We start from the raw sequence: 13,483 nt of genomic DNA on the forward strand, positions 1-13,483 counted from the left end.
CACAAAAAATGCCTGAAAAGGGTGAGCTGTGGCGTGGGAAAAAAAGTCATTCTCTCACTTCCCTCCACCCTGAAGCTGCCTATGGTCAGTGATAATGTCCACTTGAAAAATATTGCCTTTTCAGTAGACATCACTGTCAAGTCTTTTTCTGTTGTTTCACTGTTCATCATTGAAGCTCTAGTATTCTTTCATCAGTTTGGTAGATATTTATATTCACGGTGTTTTGCTGTTCTGTTTTTAGCATTTGAAGAGAAAAGTTTATTTCAGTAAGTAGTGAATCATCAGTCAATGAGACTATTTCCTTTGCTTCCAGAACTACAAGAAGAGACAGATAATTCTTATGAGGCTAAGGAAATAAATCATGGGTGAGTAAGCTAGGGCAGAAAATTTTAAACATTTAGGGAAGTAAAGTATTATGCTGGCATTTCTGTATAAACTATTACAATTCAAAAAACAGGCAATTTCTGGGTGAATTTTCTCTCTGTAAAAAGTGTCTAAGATCCTAAGAATACAAGTTTTACTACAATAACTTCAGCAGGGATGTAAGACGAAAAATAAATGAAGAATTTGACCAATATTATTTGGGAAGTATCAGTTCAATGTAAAGGTGTAGTTTAACACATTCCAGCTGGCCCAGTGACCTTAGCAATCCTCCAGAAGCCATACACTTTTTCAACTTCTTGGTATGGCTCCTGCTTACAAGATAAAGGAGAAAAGCTAAATTTTTTATTGAAACATTGACCATCATCTTTTACCTACACCTATATTCAAGATGTTTTGAAATTCACCTGACATTTACACAAAAATTATATTTTCAAAATTAGAAGATTTGGACGTAGAAATCTGTGTAAATGATGTACATAAGAATTTGTATGACACTTTTCACTGTGAAAAATTCAGCTTTATGTGATATTGTTTGGAACAGTCTGGTAAGCAACCCTACTTGACATTCTTCCCACCACCATCTGGCAGTATCTTGAAGCAAACTTCTTGCTTGCTGTCTATGGTACACGAGTGAGAACATCCTTTTGGAGGTAGCCTGTTCTGGTGTAGAGCACTACTTTCCATTTTCAATAAAATCTCTACAAACTTTCTCGAGAATTTGTTTTCTTAGTTTCACCATAAATGTAAACAAGTGGATTGTTTGAGAGAGACAAGCCTGAAGTTTCTTGTAGGAACTAACCCTAGATTTGGTTTGACCTCTTCTTAGTTTTTTTAAATTCCTGTGGCACTCCTCTTCTATTCCTCATTCCTGTACCACGGGCACACATGCCCTTATGAAACAATCTTTCAAATAACCTTACACTGAAATAAAACTGGTCCATGTACAATGTATGACCCTTACGTAGATAACTGTTGTACACATGAAGGACTACTGAATCTGCAGTATTATCTTTTCCCCTTGCACCAGTATACACTTCACAGTTTAAAACATACCCTGTTGCACAATCATTAAGAATGAAAAACATTATACCACAACTGTGTGCCTTGTCCTTGATATATAACCTAAATCAAATTCTTCCACTTCAAGGACATAAGCCTCCATCAACCATTAGATTCTTGCCAAGATAAAAGCTGCTCTTGCTTCTCAATATAAAGTTACCACAGGCTGGATCTTGTGTGAAGGAAAATGTTTCGGTTGGCCCCAGTCTACGAAATTGTCAATGTTGTTCAGATGAAGCAGAAAGTAAACAGACAAATCTCTCTTCACGATTTTCAAAGGTAAAGATGTTAGAACATTAGTTCATTGCTCCAACAGTCTGTGATATTTGGTTTGTGCACAAGGCATATGTGAATACTTACAGCACAAAACTGATGCACCTCATGCAGCTCCACAGCAGACCAATTGGTCCAAAGCTACTTGGGGGTCATTTTCCTGCCTCTGCAATTTAGAAACAATTGATGCTGGGTAGTGGTTTGTTTAAGCTCTAACCTGTATGTCACATTCTTGACAGTAAACAAATTTGGTGCTTTCAGTGTCCAATGGTGCAAAAAAATTACTTACATATGTATTCATTAACCCAGGCAATGACGCTGGTTTGAGACTCCTGCTGTTGCGTTTTGCCATGTTGAATGAGAGCTTCACACTATTCCAGTTTATCTGATCTCATTTTCATTTTCAGGTCATTAGTTATCTTCAAAATACAAGAGTCAGTAAAACTACCATGAATGCAACTGGCTGATATATTTACAGTTTGTTTCAAAATATACTGTTGTCAATTTTAAAACTGTCATTGTCAATTGCTGATTTAGATTCTTCGAGTAGTCCCAATTTCTTTTCGGTCAAACCATCCTCCATTTCACGACACACTTTTGCAATCAAGACAACAACAGAACAACATTGCAACAATGAAAGTGCAGGAACTAATCACACTTTTAATACATTCCTCAAGTCACATGATGCCTTGTGAAAGCAGGTAATGTTATCTAGCAGCTCTCCTACAAGAGCAGATGACTGACGTCAAGCAGTCACTCCTTGGAAATAATACACTACATTGTGAAGTAAAAATCAGAAAACCTGCACTCAGATTCTACAAGTGCCGACTGCTAGGGAAATCACAACACGCCCCAGAAAATTGCTACTGCAAATTGTTTAGTCATTTTATTAGAAACTGAAGGCATTAATAGTCTTACACTGCAAGTATCCACAGTATGTAGTTCATAAATTTATTTTGTATGTCCATTCTGACTAGTAAAAAAAGGATAACAACAAATCTTTCTCTCCTCTCAGGGCATAAAACTCAAGGAATCTGTCTGACACATTTTACACAGCACATAACAATAATAATGATAATGAAGTACATCATTAACCTCTCATTTGTTTACAATTCACTTAAAGCATCTGCAGAACATTTAGATCACAGTGGTTCCAGTACAAAAATAACAGTTCTTTTTAAAACAGCACTCATTGCAGAAATGTCAGTGAGTCACATGCCCATTCACTTCTTCACTTGCTTGGGATTTCTGCCTCCTCGACCTAGCTGTCCTGGTCTCCCACCACGTCCTCCAAAAGTGCCTATGAAACAGATGAGAAACAAGCTTAATCAGAAACTTTCACATACACTATGTGTAGTTAGCTTTAAAGGTACTGTTAGTGGTTGGGGGTTCAAGGTTTGAATAATATGCTAACAGCATGGTGATGGATTTTTTCCCTTGTCGTTGGGTCCATAGCCACAAAACATTGATTTGAAGAAGACTTGATTCTGTTGAGGCTATGTAATATTTGAAGAAGGCACTTTATTCATCACTCTATGGTCTTATTCAAATGATATACAGCCTCACTGGAAATTCTTTCTATATATGGATGGCTGAGCACACAAAAAACAGGATGAACCTTTCTAACATGTTAAAAGTTTACTTTTTCACTTCTCATGCGCATAGAAATCGCGTCTAATGAGGCACACATTCAAGTTATTTCTAAAAACAACTTTTCAACCTGCTGAAGATTTTTCATGATTTATGTAGTAGTTAACATCTTTATGTCTTTTTGACTGGGGCAGAAAGTCTGAAAACTTCCCTTTAGCACAGTAATGGTTTTTCGATTTTGCTCGAAACTGATTTCGAGAAGCATCAGCAGATGTACTGGCACACGTTGAATCATCTTGCTAAGTTAGAAAGCCACTACTTTTGAAGGAATCAGTTGCTATTTAAGCTCAGATCTGAGAGTGCACAAAATGTTAAGTCTTTTTCCTGGAGTACTGCCCGGAACTAAATATCAGTGAAAATATGTACAGAGATATTTTTAGAAGTGATTTTAAATTAAAATCTAGTGTGTCAAATGTATGCACATTCATATTGTGGCAAACTCTTCATGTATATGGTTAGTGCTGATAACGCCGAAGGAATTAAAAAAGGTTTAACAGAAAGAAATATAAGTGTTAAGCATTGCAGCACTGGCTCAAACAACAAGAAGCAGACTACTAATAATGTCTTACTGAAGTAAAATGTCTGCAAAATTGTTAGTATTAGTAGTAATCTTAAATTTGGTTCCAATTCCATACCTATGCATAGGTCTATTAAAAGGAAAAATAGTGGGGAATGTAAACCAACATCATATCATATTGTATTTCAACCTTGTCAAATACTACAAGCAATCACTCATGTAGTGTAAAATCTAAATGACGATTACTATAACAGGACCTTCCATGTAAGCTGTGGCTGTACTACAGCACACACCACATGCCATTTAGACAATGAGCCTACACGATTCCAGTATTACATCCATACTGACATTAATATGATACACTATTATGTTAATTGATAGTAATATAAAAACATAGATATGAAATCTTGAAAGATTGTCACTTATCACATTCTATTTCACTCTACTGATTTATGCGAGGATAAATCATCAGGGAACAGTAACCAAAAAGGAAACTAATGAATGTAGGGCTGCAATTACATTCATCAAAAAATGCCTATTGACAAATATTGTACCCATGTTTGCCACGTAAAAATAAAGGTATGAGATTATGTTTCTTAGAAAATGAAAGTGTTCTGAAAAAATATGTTTGTAAGAAGAGTTGAAAGTGAAATATAAGGAGCTCACTCTTACTAAAAAAGTGAAAGTGTGTGTCCCACTTGTTACTGGGCAAAATGCTAAATTGGGGATACCTCTGGTCAATGTGTGAAACAGCTGACTGTTATATTGATTTGGAAAGACAATCTTTTAGAGACAGACATAAGAAAGTGTTCATATACTAATAATCCTGCAGCAGAATTCCAATTTTATGACAGAGTAGTAAATCTACCAAACATTACATTCTCAAATGAAGAGCTCAAAGTGTTAGAAAATGGGGTAAAATACAACTTACATCCTTCAGTTAATGATAACAATTTTAAAAGACCAGTTGCAAGTACAAAAATATTAATCTTTGAAAGCTGAGTGTTCATTAGCACAGGAAAATTACATGTCCTGTAAGATAGCTAAATTTATTAAACAACATGTACAAGAAACAATATTATGAAAAGGAAAGTTGCTACTCATCATACAGCGGAGATGCTGAGTCGCAGATTGGCACAACAAAAGACTGTCACAAATAAAGCTTCCAGCCCAATGCTTTTGTCAAAAGTAGACAACACACACACACACACACACACACACACACACACACACACACACACAGTGTGTGTGTGTGTGTGTGTGTGTGTGTGTGTGTGTGTGTGTGTTTTTGATGAAGGCCTTACAGGCTGAAAGCTTTATTTGTGCCTATCTGCGACTCAGCATCTCCAGTATATGGTGAGTTCCTCCTTTTCATTATATTGTTTCATTCCATCCTAGATTTTACATGTACAAGAAAATAAGAGAGACAAAGTTAATAAACTTGAATATCACAAAATGTTAACGAGGAGGTTGTTGGAGGACAAAACTTGATAGCCAGAGCACATTCTTTCTAAAAATCCCCGACAAAAAAGTAATATTCAATATGTATTAAATGAATTTAAAAAAGAATACACTTATTATGTACTCAAAATCATCTAGGTTTAAACCAACATAAGATACACAAAAGTGGCATACCATTTAGCCTGATTGTCAATTACATCAACAGCTGAGGTTAGTTGCTTAGTCAAAAGCTTAACAGCACCATTAATAATAATTACATCTTCTGTGAGAAATATATAATCAAGAACAGTGCTGAATTGGTCAGATTTTTGAATGAGATCCATGTGAGTGATAACACTGCTTTACGCTCTTTTGATGTAGTGAATTTATATACTTATGTACCAATTGAGGAGCCATTGAGAAGGAGAATAAAGTACTTATGAAAATACGTTTAAGAAAAAATTACAAATATGCAGTTCTGCCTTATTGTGGGAATGTTTCTGAGAATGTTAAACAGTTTTTCAAGAGAAGTAACATTTTTATCATTTCAGACTGATAGCAAGTTGAGGAAAAAACATGACATTGGTCAGGAGTTTATAAATGATCAATCTGGAGTTTACAGAATCAGTTGTCAGCAATGTGACAAAACTAATATCAGTCAGACAGGTACGAAACTAAGAATAGGGTTCAAATGACATGCATATCACAGCAATACATATGCTTTATTCACCAAGTTGAAAGCACATAATCTTACACTAGGCAACATCTCATCTCAGATCTGGTGGAACTATTACAGAAAGTTCATAAAGATATTAATATGAATTTGCTAGAAGAGATTGAAATTTTCACAAACTTATTTCACACCCAGATAGAGTTCTTTACGAACAGACTGACTTAAACATTATTTGAATAACAAACATGATTTGAATAACTTTCATATGTAATCAAAAGTGTCGTATTTACTCGAATCGAAGCCGCACCTGAAAATTGAGACTCGAAAGCATGGAAAAAAAATTTTGCCGAATCTTAGCCGCACCTGAAATTTGAGACTCTAAATTCAAGGGGAGAGAAAAGTTTTAGACCGCACCTCAAAATCGAAACAAAGTTGGTCCATTGTAACATGAGACATAATTTAGGTCGAATGGATGAAAATACAGCTACTGTAATTTGGTTCGAGTCGTAAGCTTAACATTTAAGCTTACCAAGTAGCCATTGCTATGTGTATTTATACCGGTACCCTTCCGTTTTCATGCGCTTCGTCTGGTTTGAATCGATTGCTTATTTTGCTTTGATCTGATGAGTGCCGTTCTCTTTGTTATAGGTGTTTACGTCACTCTAAGCTAAAAATGCATTACAGTACTGTGTCATGCATTGTTTGTTGTGTTCTGATAATTAGTGTTTACGACCTGTCGCCGCTCGTGGGATGGCTTGCTTCTTTTGTGCGCGCTACCGCCACCTACAATTTTAAAAAAAAAAAAAAAAAAGAAGAGAGAGAGGAATTGTCTCATAAGCGAAACAATGGCAAAGAGACTGCTATTTGTTGTTACTTACACTGCTGCTTTCTTTGATAATGATCAACAAGAACCAAATAATAAACTACATATTATAGAATATGTTCTGAACGAGAGTTTGGCAAAAATTTTTCTCAGTTTGAAAATCTTTGCAGACGCCTCTTTAGTACATTGGATTCTGCACAGAAATTAGAGTCATCTTAGATTTAAAAATCTAGTCAGTTGCCATGCTTCATTTCTGACTGGATCACTATACAGCATAAGAATAATACGAATATAAACATGACATGATATGTATATTCTTCCGCGTTTGCTGTTGTCTCACACTAGTTTCGTAGTTTATTAGGCAGACAGGATTTAAATGAGATAGCAGCAAACACGAAAGAATACATGGCATAATGTTTACATTCTTCTACCTTTTCTTTAAATTTATTTACTGACTCAGAGGTTTTGGCGTCAGTATTTATCTTTGTGCCTGCAAAGCATGCCTGTGTAGCACTACATATATTTGACGGCAGAAGTTAGTTGTGGCGGCACCTACCAACATTTTTCAGAACTTCCGTTTACTCTGCACTCAATTCTAAGCCACAGGTGGTTTTTTGGACTACAAAAACCAGAAAAAAGTGTGGCTTAAATTTGAGTAAATACGGTATATTAGCGACCTGCAGAAGTGTGGCTACAGCCTAAAATAAAAATGTCTTCGATCCCACTTACGTCCCCACCCCTCTCCATTTTGGTTGCTGTTCCTTGATGTTTTGTCCTTACACAAATCAACACAGTGGATGTGATAGGTGATACCCTAACAGGACTTCATATTTAACCTTTTATATTACCACTGATCAACATACAAGTACATCATTCTAATGTCAATACGGAGTAATACTGGAATCGTGTAGCCACATTGAGGGAGGGTGGTTATACAACTAAACAGTGAGGTCATCAATCCTGTGATTGAAAAATTACATGCGTAAGATAGAGGTGTCCACTGAAAGTGTGTGGATCCGGCTAGAGGGGTCCAACTATAAATCAAGGAAGCTAAAAAACACACATAGGAGGAGGTATAAAAGGGTAAGCCAAATCTAAAAAGTAGAAAAACACCGGGATACAAGTGCGGTCTTTGCACGGGGAGTGATCATATGTTCCTGACCAAGAAAACATCAAGAGAGTCCCCAATGAGAGCTACACTGCCCTGCTCCAGGAGTAAAGCAAAACCTTATAACTGAAAATAAAAGCCACTTTCATGTAGGAAAACTAAGGACCAGTTCAATCACCTGTGAATTATCTGCCAATATTAAAGGCAAGGAAGGGCCAAAAGAAGAGGACATTCCACCAACATATGGGATACTGTCAGTCTGGCTCCACAACCACATAGTGGGGGTGGCCCATTAAGCAAAAGAAAACAATGGGTGATCCTAATATTACTGGTGTGTACACAGCATAGACTCCTTCAGAGAGGAGTGGAAGGAAGAGCGCCAAATTACAGTATTCTCCTTGATTGTGGGAAGTTTATTACTAAGAGCGGTAGTGCATAAGATGTCATTCCACTTTTGGATAAAGAGAGATCTGACGTACAGCCACATATCTGCACCTGGAATCACGAAAAGGAATGGGGCGTACGTATCTACCTCTCAAGCCAAACAGCCAGCCAGTTCATTGCCTGGGGTGCAGACATAACTTAGGATCCAGATAAAGACAACTGAGCAGGCGACATGGCCAAGGGCAGAAAGGAGGTCATGGATAGCAGAGACCAAAGAGTGGTGATAGAAGCATTGGTCCATAACCTGCAGGTTGCTCATTGAGTCAGTACATATTCAAACATTGTGGGGGGAGGCCCAAGTAACAAAACGGAGGGCCCTGTTAATGGCTAGCATCTCTGCTGTGAACACAGTACATGATCCCGGCAGTACATGGTATTCCATACCAGTAGGAGACATAAAAGCATATCCCGCCTTATGTCATTTCAGAACAATCAGCATAGGAAATGATAGCACTATGGAAATCTTCAAGGATGGAACATACAAGATGCCGGAATATCATAGGGGCAATGGAGACCTTAGGACCGTGGAATAGGTCAGCCCTAATCCACAGTTGTGGCAACATCCAAGGAGGGGTGCAGGAGGAAAACAGGGCTCTTCCCAGTGAGAGGAGGTGGAGATGCATTCCAACTGGCAATCCCACCCAAGGGTGGGTATCAGGAGTGAGGCATCCCTCGTTTGCCAAGAAGACAGGGTACACGGGATGGCTAGTGAATCGTCGAATGGCGATTGCGTAAGAAACCAGGATGCTGGCTTTGTCGTATTTGTAGAGGGGGGAATCCTTACTTCTGCGAGGAGACTGTCGACAACTAGTACAAAAGGCACTGATAGCCAGATGTACCCCATACTGATGAACAGGGTCAAGTAACGTCAGAGTGGAAGGAGCCACTGAGCCATAAACTTGACAACCATAATCTAGTCTGGGTAAAACTGCAAGCCATGGGAAAGAGCCCATGGCCCATGCAGAGACCCATCAGATTGAGCTTTGGAACTGGTGTTCAGCAGATGGCTTAGAGTGGGAGCTGTATCAGGTGCAAAAATCATCGACATGCAATGCCAGTGTAACCAGAGGCCCAACAGAGGTTACAAACCCATTGATGGTGATAAAGAGTGTGACACTTACACAGAACACTGTGGGACATCGTTCTCCAGGATCCAAGGGGTGCTGAGTGAAGTGCCAACTCTAACACAGAAGAGCTGGTGGGGTAAAAATGTGCGGATAAAAATCAGAAGGGCGTTAGAGCCCCAGTCAAGGAGGGTAACTAAAATACAATGGCGCCAAGCCATGTTGTATGCTTTATGTAGGTCAATGAAGACTGCAATAAGGTGTTGTGGTTAGTAAAAGACTGTCAGACTACTGTTTCCAATCTGAGTAAATGGTCAGTTGTAGATCGAACTTCCCGGAATCCACACTGGTATGGGGACTAAAAGCACGAGATTTGAGTACCTAACATAATCGGAAGCTAATTTTCCTCTCGAGCAGTTTACACAGTATGTTGCTCCTGCTAATCAGTCAGCAGCTTCTCGAGAGACGTTGGGTTCTTCCAAGGCTTAAGGACAGGGATAACTATGCCATCTTGCCATTGAGAGGGGAGGGCACCTGTGAGCCAAATGCGGTTGAAGACCCTGAGTTGCCTTTGGGTAACATCCAAGTGTTGGATCATCTGGTTGTGGATGGAATCTGGGCCTGGGGCCATGTCATGTGAAGAGGAAAGAGCTTGCAAGAATTCCCATTCAGTGAAGGGTTCATTGTAGACTTCAGCTTGGTGGAGGTTGAAACACAGGGGATTTCTTCAACTCGTTGTTTCTGCCAGAGAAAGGTAGCAGGATAGGAAGAGGATGCTGATGCTGTTGCAAAGTGTGTTGTGAGGTGTTCTGCAAGGACCAATGGATTACTATAAAGAGCACCCTGTAGGCTAAGACCCTGGGCAGTCGATTGTTGCTGGTGGCCCAGAGGCTACGGAGCTTGAAGCAAACCTGCAATGAAGAGGCATACGTCTCCAGGTAGAAAACGTAGTGCTCCCAGCATTCCTTTTTACTTAGTTTAATAAGGTAGCGAGCCTTAGCATGGAGACGTTTAAAAACAATAAGGTCGGTCTGTGAAGGGTATTGTTTAAATTGTTGCAGTACCCGTTGGCAGTCAGCAGTCCTTGCTAGCAACTGCTGCGTTCTTGGTCCCCTATGGTACCGGTCGATGACAAGGGGGGCCTGTGATAGGGGAATAGCAGTGCCAGTGGCATGAAGAACAGTGTCAGAGGCAACTTGCATGATGGCAACAATGCAATCCAAGAGAGGTCTCTAAGTGCACAGTAGACGTATATAAAGGCTGACTGGCACTACAGAATGCCCAACATGGGGCCTGCTTGCCTGGCAGCAGTGGGGGGAATGATACAATCACCAGAAAGTGGTCACTGTCACAAAGATTATCATTTGGGGAGGGGGGTGAACAATGTAGTGAAGCCACGAGAGCAGCAGGAGAGGAGATCATGAGATTGACAGCAGAGAAGGTGCCACGAGTGTGCCACTGAAGTGGATAGGGCACCAAATGTTGCAGAGACACAAATTGAAGTCTGTAATACATTGGTCAATTAGAAGACCCTACCCGTCAAAGTGGCACTCCCCCACATGGGGCGGTTTGCATTAAAGTCATGGAGGAGGAGATACAGGGGCCGGAGCTGCTGTATTAAGATAGGCAGTTCAACATAAGGAAGAGGGCCTACCTGGAGGAGGTACCGTATTTACTCGAATCTAAGCCACACCTGAAAAATGGGACTCGAAATCAAGGAAAAAAAATTTTCCCGAATCTAAGCCGCACCTGAAATTTGAGACTCAAAATTCAAGGGGAGAGAAAAGCTTTAGGCCGCACCTCCAAATCGAAACAAAGTTGGTCCACTTTAATATGAGACAATTTATGTCGAATGAATGACTATACAGCTACAGCAGTTTGGTTCGAGTCTTAAGCTTAGCAGTTAAGCTTTACCAGCTAGCCATTGCTATGAGTCAGGCGCTCCATCCGTATTTATACGGGTACCCTTCCTTTTTCATGTGCTTCGTCTGGTTTCAATCGATTGCTTATTTTTCTCTGATCTCATAAGTGACGTTCTCTATGTTATAGTTGTTTACGTCACTCTAAGCTGAAAATGCGTTATTGTACTGTGTCATGCATTGTTTGTCGCATTCTGATAATGAGTGTTTACTACCTGTCGTCGCTCGCGGCATGGCTTGCTTTCGTGCGTGCTACTGCAGCTTTTTTTTTTTTTTTTTTTTAAAAAAAGAGGAATTGTTCTCAAAAGCAAAACAAAGGCAAGAGACTGCTATTTGTTGTTACTTACACTGCTGCTTTCTTTGATAATGATCAACAAGAACCAAATAATAGACTGCGTATGATAGAAGATGTTCTGAACGAGAGTTTAGCAAAAATTTTTCTCCGTCTGAAAATCTTTGCAGACGCCTCTTTAGTACATTACATTCTGCACAGAAATTAGTCATCTTAAATTTAAAAAATCTAGTCAACTGCCGTGCTTCATTTCTGACTGTATCACTATTAGGCATAAGAATAATACAAATATAAACATGACATGATATGTATATTCTTCCGCTTTTGCTGTTATCTCACTCTAGTTTTGTAGTTTATTAGGCAAACAGGATTTAAATGAGATAACAGCAAACACGAAAGAATACATGGCAAAATATTTATATTCATATTATTCTTATGGTGAAGAGAATATTGCATGTGATTCACAATTCATAAAAGTTCCTATTAGCAACCATTTCTTCTCACAGGTAGGAAAAAATTCAGAATGTAGAGTTGGCCATATTGACAAAAACCCCAAACAGTCTTGCCAGTCGGATTTTCGTAGTACATTGAAATGCTGCTACATTCAAAGATGAACAATACGGAATTTATATTTACTTCGTTGGATAATGTATGAATATGTGGTGGTCGAAACTTGGGGCGGAGAAGCTTGTCTTTCACCTTTTTTTAAAAAATTTATTTACTGACGCAGAGGTTTTGGCGCCAGTATTTATCTTTGTGCCTACAAAGGAAGCCTGTGTAGCGCTACTTATATTCGATGGCAGAAGTTAGTTGTGGCGGCACCTACCTACATTTTTCAGAACTTCCGCTTAGTTTGCACTCGATTCTAAGCCGCAGGCGATTTTTTGGATTACAAAAACCGGAAAAAAGTGCGGCTTAGATTCAAGTAAATACGGTAGACATTGCAAATGGTGATTGTTGGGGTAGTTTGTAATCTTAATGCTATTGCTTCTGGGTTGGTATGATGTGGGAGCCAGTCACTAACGACATTTGTTTGAACCAATGTACAGACCCATCCAGAAGGTATCTTGGAGCTGGCACAGTACCGACAGAATGGCAGATAAACACGAATCATTGTAGAGAGGTCATCATCAATGTGCATTTCTTGAAGAGCACTATAGAATGCAGAATAAGAAGAAACAAATTGTTGTATTTCAGTAGGTGACTGTAATATCCGCTGCAATTCCACTGGATTATCATGTGGCACGAGTCCAGGTTAGACATAAAGAAGCCGAGGGGAAGTCATGTCACTGGGTCAGTGGTAGTCACCGATGAGGAGGGGTGACGTCCATAAAAACTGGCGCCGATTCAGAGTGGGTACAAGGGGGCAAAGCCAACTGCCCCCCCCCCCCCCTGCCCCCCGGGATGCTGGGAAGGCCTTGTTCTTGGACTATTACTTCTGTGGGAGGGAGGTGGTGTTGTGGTGTTATCAGTAAGGGAATAGCTGGCAGTGACATCTGGGTTGGACAGACAACAAGCAGCTTTTGAGCTCTCCGAGTGTAGGTCCCTTGTCTGACCCGAGGGAGAACATCTCTTCTCTGGCCGAGGAGGTCGAGGTGGCCGAGGAGGTCGAGGTGGACGTGGAGGAATGGCTTCTTGAGGGAAAGGGATGGGAGCTGCTGGGGTGGGGTGGGGGAGGGTAGTACAATTGGGGTGAGGAGGAGGGGAATGCATAACTGAGGCACTGTTAGAGGATAAATTCACAGGATGAAGTCAGTCAAACTCTTCTGGGCCTCAAAGTAGTGGAGAAGGTCAAGGATCTTCATTTTGGGGATTCTTTTTTCCTTTGTGTACACTG

The 13,483-nt window shown here is 39.7% G+C and overlaps 1 protein-coding gene across 1 annotated transcript in view; it reads right to left on the bottom strand.

Annotated features, from left to right (window-relative positions):
• Positions 1 to 2,587: 2,587 nt before the first annotated feature.
• LOC124776544 (U6 snRNA-associated Sm-like protein LSm4) overlaps positions 2,588 to 13,483 on the bottom strand; it is a 67,551-nt gene continuing 56,655 nt past the window's right edge. Inside the window, exon 5 of the mRNA XM_047251575.1 lies at positions 2,588 to 3,016. Coding sequence (XP_047107531.1) covers positions 2,940 to 3,016 — 77 coding nt within the window. The 3' untranslated portion in view covers positions 2,588 to 2,939. The remainder of the gene's footprint in view (positions 3,017 to 13,483) is intronic.

Source organism: Schistocerca piceifrons, chromosome 2 (assembly GCF_021461385.2).
Source record: "Schistocerca piceifrons isolate TAMUIC-IGC-003096 chromosome 2, iqSchPice1.1, whole genome shotgun sequence".
NCBI classification, from domain to species: Eukaryota; Metazoa; Arthropoda; class Insecta; order Orthoptera; family Acrididae; genus Schistocerca; species Schistocerca piceifrons.